Source organism: Uranotaenia lowii, chromosome 3 (genome assembly GCF_029784155.1).
Source record: "Uranotaenia lowii strain MFRU-FL chromosome 3, ASM2978415v1, whole genome shotgun sequence".
In the NCBI taxonomy this organism is placed as follows: domain Eukaryota; kingdom Metazoa; phylum Arthropoda; class Insecta; order Diptera; family Culicidae; genus Uranotaenia; species Uranotaenia lowii.
The window spans coordinates 88,702,746-88,720,462 of record NC_073693.1 but is presented as its reverse complement, the minus strand read 5'-3'; the positions used below and the strand labels follow the sequence as shown (position 1 = coordinate 88,720,462).

At 35.1% G+C, this 17,717-nt stretch overlaps 1 protein-coding gene across 3 annotated transcripts in view; it reads left to right on the top strand.

Moving 5' to 3' along the window:
* Positions 1-16,657, top strand: part of LOC129750679 (odorant receptor 63a-like) — a 43,342-nt gene extending 26,685 nt beyond the window's left edge. Inside the window, exons 1-8 of one of the 3 annotated variants that reach the window (XM_055745679.1) lie at positions 2,566-3,056; positions 14,660-14,798; positions 14,857-15,039; positions 15,105-15,375; positions 15,834-15,933; positions 16,012-16,113; positions 16,286-16,441; positions 16,518-16,657. In XM_055745679.1, coding sequence (XP_055601654.1) covers positions 2,814-3,056; positions 14,660-14,798; positions 14,857-15,039; positions 15,105-15,375; positions 15,834-15,933; positions 16,012-16,113; positions 16,286-16,441; positions 16,518-16,574 — 1,251 coding nt within the window. In that variant the 5' untranslated portion in view covers positions 2,566-2,813 and the 3' untranslated portion in view covers positions 16,575-16,657. Of the gene's footprint in view, positions 1-2,565; positions 3,057-13,621; positions 14,443-14,659; positions 14,799-14,856; positions 15,040-15,104; positions 15,376-15,833; positions 15,934-16,011; positions 16,114-16,285; positions 16,442-16,517 lie in introns of those variants that run through there. The other 2 variants (XM_055745681.1, XM_055745680.1) reach the window with 2 other exon arrangements.
* Positions 16,658-17,717: the final 1,060 nt, after the last annotated feature.

Genomic DNA, 17,717 nt, shown 5'->3' with positions numbered 1-17,717 from the left:
ATCAAAATAGGAGCAACATTCTACACACACACACCTTCAAAATGAGGGGTGTTCAGGTTTTTTAAATGCAAAATTGAAAGAAATACGTCAAGTTGATATTGATCAAATTTTGACCGTATCACCCTTTAATTTATCGAATCGAACTACATGAATCACAAACAACATTGTATGGAACCATGGCAACAACATAAAACGAAAAAAATTCCAGATTGGCTCGAACTTGCTTCCTACGACCTCAGTACATTCCTTCAGTTGCGAATGCTTCCGACGATGCTCTGGCACTTTTTCCGTAAATGTGGTTCCAGACCTATGCCAGTGCCAATTTTGGGTCATCTTCGGTAAGACATCGCAAACCCGGATAAAACCGAGAAATCTGACAAGCTTATCTTAGATACGTTAAAAAAATAGCACAGGGCTTTGAGAATTGATGGTATAGAAGTGGCTCAGCTATGAAAATCTTAACGTTGGTGAAGAAAAACCACCAAGAATAAAAAAAAAGTAATGGAGCAAAGAAAAAGAGTGGCCCAAATTACCCCACTCTCTCCTATCTTACTTTAGAAAATATTTCTTTCATAATAATCTCACCAGTCGACTGCAGTCGGACATTCATTTTTCATTTCAACGCCTCTAAATTCAACGGCCCCAGGGGGCTTGAAAGACCTTTCTTGAAACCACTGTTTAAGCACTGATTGCATGGTTGTTAGCGGTTTAAGTTAATCCATTTTCTAGAGGATACGAAGGTAAGATGAATTGCATGAAAAGAGTATAATTTCTAAAAAATAACAAATTTCGCTAGTATTTAATTATTCTCAATTTGTCAAATTATTTTGGAAATAACGTTGTCTATTTCGCCCCGACAGAGTTTCCTCTCTACGATTCTTTAGAATCATAATGGAGCTTTTTATCAATGTCCTTAGTAGAAAGGTATTTGATTTAATTCATTTTGTTCAATCTACATTTGTACATATATAGAACTTCATTTCATTATCCTTAGAAAAAGATACCTTATATGTTTTTCCGAGGAGTGATTTACAAAAGAGTAAATGCACCTGGAAACAAAAATTTATTTTTCTCACTTAGTACCTAAGTACACAAGGCATGTGCTCATAGACCATGTGAGATATTTTACCTAAAGACGTCTTGTTGTCAAGCGCTGCATTCTTACCCGTTGACATGAAAGAAACAGTAGTCTCAAACAGTATAAGACAGCAGCTTTTCATTGTATATGGAATACAACCTGAATATCCCACTAGTTGATTTGGTATTGATGATGTAAACATCAAGACGTCACCTTCCGAGCCGCGCAAGACTTGGCGCGCGTCGCGACGATGTGTAATATGAAGATACCAGTAATAGACAAGTTGAAAGAGAGGCGAACTAAATTTCACACTTTTTTTAGAATTGGATAGGCTTGCCAACGATGACGTATAGGTGAAAATTGACAAATATTCGTTTAACAGACACTCAACAGTTGAAAATATTGTAATGTCATCGAATTTGAGTTTACTGTGACTAATCAAAACGTCTAGAGATTTTAGAGTCAGCCTGGAAATAAACTGTAAAAATCAGTAAAAATGTCATTTTTTTTAATTTAAGATTGGTTTTTGAACTCTCATCTTGTAATTAATACAATACAGAGAAAGTCTCCTCGTCTTATGGAAAAAGCGATTTCCAGTCAAAGGTTTTCCAAATGAAAAATTTTAAGAGTGAAGCAAAATTTGAATATCAAATTATCTTCGAAGGACCCAGAGTAACATTTGCCTATAAAGCGATCAAAGTTTATTGCCATTGATAGTGCCAGTTGACAGAACGCGACAGGTGCTAAATGATGAGGCAAACACGCCATATTTGCTAGCATTTATTGCTCGAGAAAGAAAACTGTGTCCACTTAGCGTTCGACTTTCGGGTCGTGTTTGAAATGGCTAATACTTGATCAAAAATTAAACGGCGCATAATGCCTTTGGGAGCCGGTTATTTGATTATCCAATCATGCAGGATTATTTTAGTAAATGCGTTTCAAAATCAGAAAGAGGAGGAAAATATTTCCTCTATCAAACACCAAGCATCACCTTTGTTTTCTAAGGATGATACATTTCTTTGAAAAATATATGAACATATATTCAGATTTCATGTACATTAATTATACAAAATTGTGTATAAAATGCAAATTAATTATGAAGGTTCTAAACATTAAGATAAAGTTCTTCAGCAAAAAATCAACTTGAATACTGAAATTTTTCGTAGCTGTAGAAGCTTTTTGAATATGCTCTTTTTGGCCATATGATTGGTACGTAACCTAAACATTTACCAATATCGCCTTGACGTATGCAACCACCATGCATTAATCTAATTTTGGCTGGTTGGCTTAATGAAATTCTGACTTTGAAAGTTATTATTTGATGTTTTTGTAAAAAGTGTTTTCTTGTTCTGCATTTATTTCATGCAGCAAATAATGAATCGACCTAACATTCTTGAGTCCACCCATTTTTGATCCGATGACTCAGGTGTTGGCTTGGGACATCATGCAAATCCGAAATGGAACCAACCATAGCAAAGATAATTGGAGCACGATAATCACAGCTAATGAAAAACCCGTGCTCGATTGTCTGATTGCCATACTTCGTCGATTAGCACCTGCTGTTGGGCTGATGAATTCGAAAATTTAGCAATCAGCAGCAAGGAACTGAAGAAAGACGGAATTAAATCGAAGCAATTGGTCTTCAAATGGATTTTGCAATGAACTTGGGATTATACAAACGAAATAAAACCTGCGGTTTTGATTATTTCCAAACTATTCAAAGTTTGTATTGGAAATGGAAACTGTTAGCTATCAGACCACTCCTCAAGATGTGTATCGCAACAGAGAAAGTATTTACTGGCTACGGGTGACATCGAAGTCTCTAGGTGTTTGGCCAGAAAGTGTTGGAGCTGGTAGCGAAAAACAATTTTTGTGGAAATTTCTGTACAAATTTATGATCGGTATGCACTGGTTCAATGCATTTTGTCAGTTGGAATTTTTTGTGCACAACTTCGGTGAGCTGAAAACTATAACGGAGGTAAGAGAACATAACTGCACAAAAAAGTTGTTGATTGAAACTATAAAGCAAGATTGTAGTGCAAAACTTTACTCAATATTTTTTACTAGAAATTTCTATTAAAAAATATCAACTAACGTTTTGCACCTGATATTATATCATACTAGCTGACTCGATAAACTTCGTTTTACTTTAAACTTAATAAATCGTTATAAATGTTTAACTTCATATAAACGTCCTTAACTTCTTCGTTCTCGTCAACAAATTTTCTGAAAATCGCCTCAGAATTGTTCGAGTTGTGTCCCATTTTAAGTTCATTTTGAATGAGGGCCCCTCTTCCTTAAAAGGGATTTTCTTGAAACTATTATACAAACCAGCTCTGACCCGGGAAAAAACTCGAATACCAAATTTCACTTCATTTCGACGGTTGTACTCCATTTCATCGTAAACCTTTGCCCAGAATGAAAACTCCCCAGAATTTCAGTCACCAGAAAACCACCTTCTCAGAAATTTTTTTCCCCAGAAAATTTTAATCGATCTGCCCACGAGAGTGCCCCGTATCCGGACAGACCAAGTAGGGAAGTTCTTCTTTATATTTAAAGGTCCTCAGACCCCGAGAACGTTGTTGATGCTGATCCTTTACGATAAGACGCGAGTCCACTAAGGATCTGCGGGCAGACATGTGAGAAAGCCAACCGGCGCTATCGGGTAAATTCCTTAGAAGGTCACAGACACTAAACGGAAACTATGATTTCACACACGGACGCTTGCTACAGAAGAGAGCGAATTTTCCGGAAGTCAGCTTCCTTTTCGCTTTTTATTTGATCTTTTCTTTCCTCCTTTTCCTTCTCTGCTAATTGACAGCAGCCAGCAGTAAAATGTAGCCTACTGTGGTGCTATCTTGTTGTGAGACTGGACAAGGAACATGAATTTTTTAGAGCTAAACATACAAAAATACAGAATTAAACCAAAAATCAAACGATTTGCAACCAGCCAACACAAGCAAGTCAGAAATTAAGCTCGCCTCCGGCGGAATTTTATCTTAAATCACCCTAGGCTTGAGACATATCATTTTACGACACTCTGTATATGACGTTCACGAATTGAAACTAATTTCTAATTGTAAATTTCTATTTTCAATTCAATAAACCTTTTGTATTAAAACTCTAACCTTGACATTGTACAATAACCCTTCCAAGTCTTTAGAATGGGTTTTCTACTAAGAAGCGTAACTAAACAAGTATAGTATGAAACGACCCTTTTTAACTGCAAAATTAATTCATCGAATACTGATTTTACATCGGAAAGTTGGACCCATGTTACAAGTGTTTTCCTCTCACGATGGTCCACAAGATTAGCAAAACAAATCTAAAATCTAATATCCTCGACATTATAACTAAATATTTTAATTGAAAAAAATCGTTAATGTCATTACAAATGCTATGCTGATATGAAATATTCTTAAAGAAACTAATTTCAGCCTCAATTAAATTTGTTTCCTTATTCCATACCCAACATCACATTCAAAAAAGTTTTGATAAATTATCCAAAGACACAAAATTTTCACGAATTTTGAAAGAGGTTTTAAGCCAAATTGAATTTTAGATATTTTTCAAATAGCTTATGATATTTTTCCAAATTTTTAAAAACTGTTATATTGTACTTTTTAGATCATGCATCATCATCATCAAAATATTATTCCTCAATTGAATGAAGTATAGTAAACAAAATCAGAATGTTTTTTTTTTTTCATAAATGTGGGTTTGATAGGAAATCGGTTATCGATGATTGATTTTACTTAAAACTGACATATTTTAAAATTCCATATCACCAAAATAACAATGTTTGTGATAGTGCAAATTGGACAAAAAATTCGCGTTCAGGACGGTAAAATCTACCAAATCAATCATTTGAACATAAGTATCAAATTGCTTCTCCCTTAGATTGTCAGTTCAGTTCTGTAAATAAGTTTATAAAATGAAAAGACGTGTTTATTGAAAAAAATCCTTCTTGAATGGTAAAAAACTTGTCTTTTTATTTTTCATATTTTATTTTAATTTTCAAAAATTCACAGTACAGTAAATAAAGTACAGTTTTTTTCAAATTTCTAAATAAATTTACCGATTGTTTTTATCTAAGGAGTGTATTCGAAAAAAGTGCAACACTTCCCAAGCAACCAAAAATTCGAATATCACTTAAGGAACGAACTAAGAGTTCATATATAGCTGTACAAAAGTTCTGTGGAACTTTTTTGCTGTTCAAAATGTTTTTTCGAGGTCCATAAAACTTCATTCTTTATCAAGTTCAGCCAATACTCAAAAAAGCTTTAAAGTACTGTTTTGGTTTCTGTTTCTACTTTTTGGGAACTTTAAAGTTTGTATGAAGAAAAACAATCTACTTGTTACGTACTTCTCATTTTTTTTCAAAATCAAGTAGCTATCAAAGGGTTGCAAGTCTTTTTGTACAGCTCAATAGTTCGTAAAAAAATCTCTGTTGTACTATTTTGTAAACTTGGAAGTTTTTAATTAGTTCCAATGGGCGTTGAAAAGCAACTTCGCATTATAGAAACTTTGAAGTAGATTTAAATGCTTAAATATACTTAAACGAACTTAAACACGTGTTTGCATAAATAAACACAATGTGAAGTACACATTTAGCTCTGGAAGAACTTTTTAACAACTTGAAAGTGAGAACTAAGTAGAAATTAAGAACCTGAAAGTCATTTTAAAGAAAATCATCACATCGAGTAAAATCGTTGCCTACTCATGATGTTCATATAGGGCAACAAGTATGGATCTCGACTTTCAAGCGGTGAGCTCGGGTTCGAGGCTTGGTAAGAACATGTTTTTTAAATGTAATGTGAGTTAGTAACAAATATGGCTGATTAATATGAATCAAATTAGCAGACTTGAGAAGGCAAAAGTGAAGGAGCGAAAGAGTAATTTTTTCGATTTCTTATGCTGCTTATAAAGTGGATTTTGGAGCTGGTTAGAAGTTGTTTGGCGATTTATGCGAACTTTTTGTCAACTTTGAAGTTCGTTTAATTACTTAAAAATTGAGCTGAAAAAAAGTTGTATCAGCATACTCGATTAAGCTGATCAAACCTGATAGAGGAATGTTATCGGAACTTTTGGTTGCTTGGGTTTGTATTGTGAATAACTTTTGAATGTATCGATGGAAATTGATAACTTTTGAACGTATCGATGGAAATCGATGAAATTTTCAGTGAAGCTACCTAGTAACGTTATGTGTACGGGTACAAAATTAAGTGACAATCTGTCAGGGGTTTTTAAGATAGTGTCCAATACTGAAGTTCATAGACCATTTTTTTTGGGCAGGATCGAGAAAAATCCAGAAAAGTTCCAGTGGGAGATCCAAAAACAGATGGAAATCAACTTTTCGACCAAAGTTCACATGTTAAATCGTTTAAGAAGTCCTAGGGGACTCTATAGTGAGCTAAAATTAAAATAAAAGTGAAGATTATTGAATCCATGAAGTGAGAAGAATGTAAAAGGTTTTTCAAGTTCGATACGAAAAAATCAAGTGAATAAAAAAAGTAGGGGAAGTGATAAAAAAAAGACAAATTTTTCTAACTGGTTCGTGTAGCTGACGTCTTAATAGGCCTGACTTCTTTTTAGAAGCTGGAAAAGCTGCCCACAAGTAAAATAAACAAAATACGGTGTTCAAACCGTGCGCAAAATATTTCAACTGCTTGTGGGGAAATATTTTAAAAAATTTAGTAATGAACGGCAAAACGAACTCTTTAGCGGTCACCTGGCAGGCTTCCAACCAGAAACTTTTCGTAGATATGTCTTGCCTGTATTTCTCGGAGATAAACAAGGAGAAAAAATTGAAAATTTTTATGTCTAGTACTTGAGGAGTCTAACAATTTGTGGAAATTGCAAATAACTCAGTCTGTCATAACGATTGACACGATGAATGGCTGCCACAAAGAAGACTGCCTTCAAATGCAACCATTTTCTCTGCAAAGCACTTCAATAGCTCCCACAAAATAAATACTGTGTTTAAGTTGGATCTGGAATCGTGCCATTACGCAAAAACGGTGGTGGGGTGATAAAAAGTCAAATAAGTTGTTTTAGTGCCGAAGGAGGAATCAGCTAAACTTGTAATAACTTCGACTAAATCCAAAATTTTGAGTTATTTTTAAGGTTAAGCTTCAGGAATTGGTATTGGTAAGTAAGCTCGCTTGCTTGACGGTCGTGTATCTCTTGCGCTTCTTTCCCGGATTAAATTTGCCGTGTATTCAGATTAATTCTCGACAACGAACCACTGAACATTACTGTTCCATCGTCGAAGTTTAAAATTCACGTTAAGTTCGATCGATCGCAATCATAAGTCGACGTTATTTTTGATTGAAAATTGTACAATTTGCTCTTGAAAATTGATAGTTTCAACGCCATAACAGAGGATCTCATCGCAGCGCTTTGTGTTATTCACTGCTATCACCATGTCCCGCAACCGCATCAAACGACAACTCAACAACGGTTCCAGTGAAGAAACTGTCTCACCGGGGACTAACCAAAATCACCAATCCAAGCATCAAAAAATCGCCAGCCAAGTTGCAAACACTCAACACCGTGAGGAAGAAACGACTGATCCCGTGAGCCAACCTATCATCTCACTAGCTGACTTGCACAGGATGATAAAAAACGACATACAAGCCGCTTGTAACCAAACAAATGCCCGCATCGATGAAGTAGCTCACACTATCAACCAAGCCGTTGCTAATCTCCGGACTGAAGTGGACGAAGTTAAAGTTTCCCAGCAGTATCTTTCAAACGAATTTGAGGAAATGAAATCAACGCTATCGAATCAGCAAACCGATATTGGTCTTCTAACCAAGGAATTTCTGCAGGTGAAACATGATCATTCGGAATGCCGCCAAATAAATGAGGATGTCATGTGCGAGCTTAACGAACTGAAGCAAGCAAGTATGATGTACCATTTATTAATTTCCAACGTTGTCCGAATCGCTGCTGATGAGAACCTTATTGTTCTCTTTCGAACGATAATGAACGGGTTGAAGATTGAATACCGAGACGATGAAATACAAACCATTACTCGTTTAAATTCAACTAATTCGAAAGGTATCCAACCGATTTTAGTTTGCCTTACGAATTCCAGATTGAAGGAAAAGATTTTGAAAACTTCCCGCATACGGCCGATCAACTGCAACACTCTTGGGTTGGGATGCAACCAGCCTGTATATTTTCATCATCGCTTAACTGCGGCCAACCAACAACTCTTGGGAGCTGCACGGAAATACCAGAAGGAAAACACCTTTAAATACGCTTGGTACGCGAACGGAATGGTTTTACTACGCAAAAGTGATACCTCTAAAATTATTCGTGTGAAAGATGTGCGCGATTTCCCTTGCTAAAATGATTTTTTACACCGCCTATTTTTTCACCAAAAAACGTTTATTAATTGAATTGAATATTGTATACCCTAGAATACACCCCAAATCGAATTATTATTTATGATTAGGATATAGTAATGCTTACACACTTTATAATTCCACTTTTAGAGTAGTTGGCAACAGTTTGTAAGACTTCTTCAGCTGCAAATAAATAAATAAAGCAAAAAAAAAAAAACAGCAAACGTGATCAAAAGAAGCCATGATTTAAAAAAAAACGTGGTTTATAGTATGCATTATAGATGTCGCACGTGTTGCCCAAGAATGAAAGTCGAAACATTTCTTCATTGGACGCTATTTAAAAAAAAACCACTCCACAAAAATTTGTATACGTAAACATTACATTACCAGATAACTTCGCTGAAAATATTATCAATTTTCATCCATACATTCAAAAGTTATTCACAAAACAAAGTGTTGCATTTTTTTCGAATACACTCCTTACAACAAGTTCATTTAAGGCCTTTTACTTTTGATTTACCGAATTTTAAAAAGTCCAACTATGTAAATGTTTAGGAATATTTTTAATAAGTTTGTCTATGTTTTTCAATCCTGAATTTTTGGTGTTTTAAAAACATAAACTTTAAATTTATTTTCCTAATCAAAAATTCACATTCCAAATCGCGTCTTACTTTTTTTAATTCAAAACACTACAGCGAAATTTTTCAAGCAACCCTTCAGTTGAAAATGAAGAAATGAAATGTAAATTAAGATGAATAATAAATAACAATAATTACTATTTTCCTAACAATTAATCATAGTTCATTTTTTACTTGATCTTATTTTAGGGGATGTGTTTTGGGAATATTTATTTCAAACTTCAAAATTAGGCTGCTAGGAAATTATTTTGAAGCAAATTTCTAGTTCAGAATAAAAAACATCATTCAGAAAAATTTATCAATGACTTACCAAAAATATCATTGATTTGAAGCTTTCATTGTGATTTGTTTTGGAAGTTTGTTTCATTTTATCAGTAAAATTTACTATTTTTTGGGTTTGTGTGATAATTATGAGTAATAAAATGATGATAGAAATCCATTTCCTAATTTATTGTATATTTTTGGTACTGTTATTATGTTTAACTAAATTTGAATTAAGAACTGCACAGCATTGTTCAGATAAGTGCCGGGAACATTATGGAATGCTTATTCTGAATAGAAATAGGGGAGAATCAGGATACTTGATCCCTGGGGATACAGGGCCCATTCGTTTTTAGTAACACGCTCGAGAATTTTGTGTTGCCAAAATCGAACCGTGCCAAAATCGAACGGTTTTTTTCATCAACTTTATTCCTACCTATTAATAAATATGAATTATTGTTTTTATTTTTAACTCAGTTTTTCATCATTTTTTGATATTTTTTAGTCATTTTTTGTTATTTTTTATCATGTTTTAGACATATTTAGAACTTTTTTATGTTATGTTTTGAATGATTGTTATTTTTATCATATTTGTTATATTTGTCATTTTGCTTCTTTTTTTTAAATATTTTTTGTCATTTCTATTCTCTTGTTTGTATTTGTTTTTGAGTTTTTTGAAATTTTTATGTTTTCCATCATTTTTTAGTGCTTAAAAGCTTTGTTTTTTAATTTTTTGTTATCGTTGTTATATTTTATCAACATTCAAAAACGTAGCAACGTGTTTATGGTATTTGCCTAAATTATATTGGTTCTGTTATAGCGAAAACTTTATGGTAATATAGTTTTTAAAAAAACCATTTGGTTTTGGCACAGGTGCCAAAATCGGATGTTGCCGGAATCGAATGTTGTTAAAATCGCATGTTGCCAAAAACGAACGGAGTCTGTAGTACTTGATTCCTTCGCTATATCTCGTAACAGGAATGTCTTACAAAAATCAAATATTTTAGAAAAATGTTCCATACAGATCAAAACAACTATGTATCTTAACTGCATCTCTACAAATTTAAAAAATGTTATTTTTCGAGGTATAAAGCTTTGTTTGAAAAATTTAAGAAAATGTGATTTTAAAATCTGTTTTTGTCACTTTATCACTTTGTTGAAAAAATAATAATCAAAATATTTTTTTAAATATGTTATTCGTTATAGTATAATATGAATTTCAAAATGCCATATTTTCAATGCAATAGTAAACTCTCAATTTTTTTAAGAAGAAGTTTTCAAAAATTTTTGTTATGGGTTTAATTGATCCCTAGAGTCCAAAAAGATGTATTTTTCTTCTGAATGGATCGTGATCATTGGTTATCACGAAATTAATAATATTTGTCCATTGACTAATGTTCATTCAGTAGTTATCTGTTAAATAGGACTTAAAATACTGTATTAATAAAAAAAACTAGAAAATTGCGCCTCAAAGTATGCAATGAAGCTGGGGTAGTAGAAAAAACTTTTAGAATCTCGTTGTCTGATACTTACAAACTGTGAAATGATAACAAATAAGGGTTAAAAAAAAAGTCAACAGACCTTTTGTCTTCGAATTTTGCAAGAGTTTGCCTAGGGTCAGGGGATCCTGAATTAAGGATCAAGTCTCCTTCAACTTAAAAAATTGTAATAAATAGAGTTTTTACAACATTTACAGGGGGTCTAATAAGACTTACCGGCTCGCTCTTAATCTCGGGGGCTCCTACGCTCTTTGGATGCTGGGGTTGGAGTTTTGTTGAGCTGGTGGCGTTTGGGGAGCGGCGATTTGGTCACTTCGATTCGGACTACGGTCCTAACACCCGCGGGTAGTTTTCTTTTAGGGTTCGATTTATGAGCCCTGGTCACTTTAGGGTTAGAGACGAATCTTTTACGGGAATATTAGCAATTTAGTCGTCCACGTGCACCCTTTTTTGGTACGGATCTCAATATAACACCAGAGACCATTTCACACCCTACAAGGTCCGTTCTTTTTCTCTTCGGATCTCCGAAAGCACTGGAGACCGTTTTACAACCTGTAAGGTCCTTTTCGCACTTCGCTTTTCCGGCGGACGACTTTGGGTTTACGACCGACGAATCTTAGTCTTTTTTCGACCGTTTTAGCTTAGACTCACACGACTGCACCAAACGACGGCTACCAAGCAAGAGCCGTACCGACGCTTGCTGTGCTCGCTTGTACTTCCGGGATTTTTCCTCTCTGCCGTTCGCACACTCCACGGGGAACGCAAACTCTCCCCGGTTACACCATTGCGCGCACCCGATAGTGGTTCTCAACCTTTGTTCGCCGCCCCTTATTTCCCCCCAGCCCTACACTAAGCTCTTATGACTTTATTTAAAATTAATGGGACATGATATGTTACAAAATATCACAATTTATTTCGTCTCACGAAAATGCATTTAGTTCATTCTATAGGTTCATGTATCGTTCTAACTTTTGGAGCATATAAACTTGAAATTACACGCTTTCAGAAAATGTAATAGACGGCGAGTTGTTATCTTTTTCCAAAAAATATATATCGAAAATATGAAAAGGAGATCAAGTTTCTCCATTCTCCCCTATTTTATAAGTTTTTTACTTTCCCCTATTTTTTTTTTTAATTATTGCTTGGAATAACCCAAGCATTTTTTAAGTTTTAAATACTCCTAAATGTAGCTTTGCCAAGTGAAAATATGACCCAGATTTTTCCGGATATTACACGGATTTTGTTTCGAAAATCTTGAAATCAAATGCCCAAATTTGCACTCTTCAAACAGTAGTCAAAGCCTGAGATTTACAACAGGAGTTAGAATCCATAACACCCGCTTTTCTCATCACTTAGTACGCAGCACATCTTCAATTTCTCGTGGCCAACGCCGAATTTCTTTTATTGGTCCAACCAAATTCAACGTTCTTCCTGAAGATATAAAAAAATCAACGAATAGAAACTGTTTCAAACCCAAACTTTTACATTATTTCAAAGAAAATTTAAGCCGTTGAACATCTAACCACTGTTCAGAAGTTATTTATTACTTGTCTTGTATTTTTCTTAGCTGTAAATTTAGTATAATTAAATGTAGTTTAATAAATTTTTTGTAGTATTTCATATTAAATTTTAGTAATTAATATCAAAAAATGTACATGGATCTCTTAAAAGGAAATATTATTTCCACTGAGATTCATGTTGTAATTAAGTTTTGTAACGTAACATCTCCTCGCACTAAGTAACAATATTATTAAAGTTCTCAGCATGAGTAAATTTTTGTTCGCGTTTGTGTTTTTCCTTTTGCTGTCAGACATGCTGAGAACAGTTAGCGTCCATTACCAGGGGGCTCATTTGAGCATCTTGGTGTGGGGAAGTGTGGCGGGCCGCTAAAAAAAAGAAAAAAAATAACAAGATTTAAAATAACATCGTACGAACTTACTCGGATACGTGCCGGAAACATTCTAAAATGCTTATTCTGAAAAGAAATATTGTTTAAAGAGATCAACTAAAAAATTAAAACTTCTAATATCGTATTTTTCCACTTCTTACATGTATTTCATGGAATCAAATGCAGTCAATCGATCTTGAAAGTCTACTAAGTTTACAAGTTTTTTCAAATGTTTGTAAGAAATATTCATTCAGCAAAACAACCTTATACAAATTTTTAACAGTTTAGCGAAAAAAAGAAAAAAAACGGGCTTTCGAACAGCTCATTTTTAGTACATTTTTATTGATTTTTCTTTAAACGAACCCAAACATGTACAGTATCTCAATGAAACTTCGAGGATATGATGGCTAGCATCTTACTGGATTCGATCTCATGTCCGTTGACTCAGAAGATTTGAAGGCAATCCTCTAAGCCACGGGCTGCGGCATTAGACTGAGTCGATTTGGGGTCATTTTTGAATTTCTCAAACCCTGGGGTCTTAAAAGCTCCGTTTTGGTCCAAAACTCATCCATGATTTTTTGCAGAATTTTTAAGTAACATTTACATGAGTAAATTTGAACTTTTAGGTTTGTATGGGAAAATTGAATATTTTGTACTGAAAAATCAACATCATTTTTGTTTCTTCTGTGGAACCGAGCCTGCTGATGGTTTTTGTGTCAATTTATTAATTTCTTACGGGAAATTTTCCGCTGAACAACTTTGTCGAATATCATAACTTCGTATCTTTTTAGACAAAAAAGTTATTAGCTGTTTAACAGGTGTATATCTTTTTGGATTGATAAACCATGAATTCAATTGACACCACTGCTTGTGCCCCACGAAGTATGGCATGAAAAGTGGTCTTGCAATTCTTCGCTAGGCACCTAGCAGTGGTGTCAATTGAATTCATGGTTTATCAATCCAAAAAGACATACACCTGTTAAAGAGCTTATAACTTTTTTGTCTAAAAAGATACGAAGTTGTGATATTCGACAAAGTTGTTCAGCGGAAAATTTCCTGTAAGAAATTTATAAATTGGCACAAAAACCATTAGTAGGCTCGGTTTCACAGAAGAAACAAAAATGATGTTGATTTTTTAGAACAAAATATTCAATTTCCCCATACAAACCTAAAAGTTCAAATTTACTCATGTAAATGTTACTTAAAAATTCTGCAAAAAATCATGGATGAGTTTTGGACCAAAACGGAGCTTTTAAGACCCCAGGGTTTGAGAAATTCAAAAATGACCCCAAATCGACTCAGTCTACTGCGGCATATTAGGGTGGAATGGGACTACCGGGTCAGCTTGTCTTTTATAAAACACGACCGATAAGCATTTGGGGGTCAGGCATTGATTCTAATATCGATGCTTATTGCTGGGCTGAAAAAAATTGATATCATGCATGGAATCCCGTGCGTGGTGTCATTTTGAAGACGCGTTCACTCCTAGTTTGTCGAATCTGTCAGTAGCAATTTCCTTATCTTAGCTGATGCCATTTTTCTCTCAAAGTGGGTGTAGGTTTTTCCAACTGAACAATGTACATCAGAATTTGCACGTGAAAAACCGACCAAGCTGAATGCATTGCTCGCTTCGGAATTTTCGATATGTTCGTCACAATCAGATAATGACATTCATTTTATTGCTGGTTCAACGAAACGATTTTATCGGCAAAAAAAAGTGCTAGTAAGTTCGTGCCATCCTCCCATCAATGAACAAGTGAAAAATGTCTTGAAATGCTTTTTGAAATTGTATATATTATGAAAAGCAACGTTCTCATAAATTCATGAAAACGAACATCCCTTTTATTTCAAATTTACAAAAAACTACATTACAACTGCGATGCCATGTCACATGTAATATCCTGCTCAAAGTTTTGAAATGATTTTCTTTCTTCAAATAGGGTCTCTGCTCCTTTGCGAGCCTTTGCACAACCGGCGTGAAGATAATGCGGCTGCATCACTTTTCCAAGGACATTCGCACGATGCTGGAACAGATGGAAACTCATCATTTTCTGAAGGAAATAAAATTCCTTAAATCCAGTGAGCTAAAACCTAAAAGAAAACTAAACCATATTTTAAAGATTTTCATTTGTTAAAGATGACAACAGGGACGCATTTCAACGAATTGATCGTTCGGTGAAGGCAAAGTGGAAAGAGGTGAACCTGAATTTGCGACTGTACAGCTTTTCGGTGGCAATAGTAGCTGCCAGCTATTCGATTGTTCCGGCGGTGATTAATCTGGTCAATCTGATTCAAGCAAATGACGTTCCGAAGCGATTTGGTAAAATTTTGTGAAAAGAAGTGTATTGATCAAATTAAAAAATATCTCCTCATTTTTTCATACAGTTTACAAAACATATTACCCCTACATGGAACAGTTGAAAAATACTAGTCCTCTACATGAGCTGTTTTTCTGTTCGGAATCACTATCGGGATTCACGACATTTGCGGGAGTTATCGCCTTCGATGGTTTGTATGTTTTGCTGACGATGCATTTGGTTACGCTTTTCAGAACTTTGAACGACATCGTGAAGGAAACTACCAATGAAAGCTTAACTGAAGATCAGAAACTTTTTTTGCTGAGAGAATGCATTCTTCATCATACAAGGGCATTGGAGTAAGTACTTTTAATAAGACTTTCTTATCGATACTTAAGAATTGTCAATTCAATTACAACAATGGAAGGAACAAAGCATTCAAAACCTAATAAAGCTTATTGGTTAATTTTATCAAGAACAGGACACTCCAATTTAGAAATAGAAAGTTGTACAACCTTTCCGATTAACAGTGATAATGCTTTTTCGAGCCTTCATTTAGGCAATGATACCATTCTACTTATAATCCACGATAGGTTTTATAAAACGCGTGTGTTTAGGTTCTAGTTCTGGATCATTAGTTGAAATAAGAAAATCCGTTAACCTTTAAAATGAATCATCACATGAATCTTGAAATGCTTTGAAATATGTATTAAAAATTATTAATCGAGATTCGAATCTCTTGAGCCAGAGAGCTTAAAGTAAAATACTGAGTCAAATAAATTGTTTAATGGTTATATTCTTTTCTTTACTTTTCAAGTTTTCTCAAACGGATCAACCGAATATTTTCGCCCATTCTTCTGATGCAAGTTTTTACAAGCACCTCGATCATATGTGTTATTGCGTTCCACGTTAAGGCGGTAAGAAATTTATTCCGAAAGACCTTGTAAGTAATATAAATACATTTCGAAAATATCCGGCTGTTTACTCATTCTCAGAGCGGCAACGATTCGCAAATCCTGGTCATGATACTCTACCTGATAGCGGCCTTATACCAATTGCTCCAGTTCTGTTGGTACGGACAAAGAGTCCAAAATGAGGTAAGAAAATAGCACCACAGAGAATAACACCACGGCGCCCCAATAATGAGTGCATTCTATATCAGTCCAAGAATGTGGAACAACGCGTTCAATCGAACTTATACAGATTGCACAAAATAATAATTGCATCAATGTCATGGCCGTGCCTTTTTTTCTCATTTCCGATGCTCAGAGCTTACAGCTTCCGAAATCTGTTTACGAATGCTACTGGTATCGGTGTGCTCGGAAGTTCAAATCAACGCTGAATATCGTGCTTTTGGATGTGCAGAAAACCGTTGATATCAGCGCCTATGGATTGTTTGTGATGTCGTTGGAAACTTATCTGACTGTGAGTAATTAAAATAGATCCTAGCTATAGTTTAAAATTTGATTACAGTCATTGACGCCTTTCGAACCATTTTCAGATTGTCCGGACAGCTGCATCATACTTCACTGCACTTCAAACACTCACCGAAGAATAATCTGTGTAACATAAAATGTCAAAACTCTACAACTCACGTATAAAGCAGCAAGATTTAATAGAGATAGTAAACTATCAGCCGAGAATAGAACCGGGAGATTACGCGTGATGTGAAAATCAATCGCAGATTGATTAGTTAAACTCGCAATTATCGGACGGCATCTCTTGATGTGACACACATTTTGCAACACCACCATTTCAATTACATCAACACAACTTTTTTCTCATCAATCATCGTATCAATCTCGTTCGTCTCGTAGCGCATATGAAGTTCACGTGTGCGTCACTTTGGGATTGCCCAGATTGTTTGAAAGAGCACGATGCACAAATGCGTAATACTATTGTGAATGCCTCTATGTTTATATAATTAAGAACCAGTTTTAGGCAGATTTATTTTTATTTGAATTGGTTATCTGTTCTCTGTGTAGAGAAAATTTGGGAGACATGTTTTGCCATTTGCAATCGTGTTTGAATCTAAATCGCAATCAATCGATACAGAATACTCGTTATATTTTCTTGAGCTTAGCTTGAGCTTGAGCTTAGATAAACCGTACATTTCAGTAGTTGCTACTCCGTGATTGACAAGAACCATCAAAATTGTACATAGATCCAAATAAATGGGGCTTGTGATTAGCTTACCATTTTCTGTGTACACGTCCTTACGGTTCATCGGGGAAAGGAAAGGATTGTTAGTTCGACTTCCGTTGCTACTAGAGACCGAATACACAATGTGGTGGAAAGAGAGGTGATGAGAAAGAAACGTTGCAAAAGTAGAAGTAAAGGTTTTTCTTCGTAAACATAGTTACCATGACGGAAGTGACGTCACAACCGACCATTTTCGCGACGCATTTTGCCTAGGATAAATGAAGCTCCCTGACAACGAAGCGTCGCATTCCATCCCAGTCGCTTGGCAAGTGCGGATGTATTTTCGTTTCGCTACATATCGGTGCTTAATACACGCAGAAGTGAAAAAAAGTTTTAAGTTCCCACAAGCAGTTATCCTGCATCATTCGGTCGTCAATTGCCGAATCCATTCAGCAACGGAAGTGACAAGCTGTGTTTCCCCCGGCAGCGCTGGTGCGCAATCCCCACATCTGGCTGGAACATCAGGCTGCCTTGTCGTCACCATCAGCACCAGGACCAT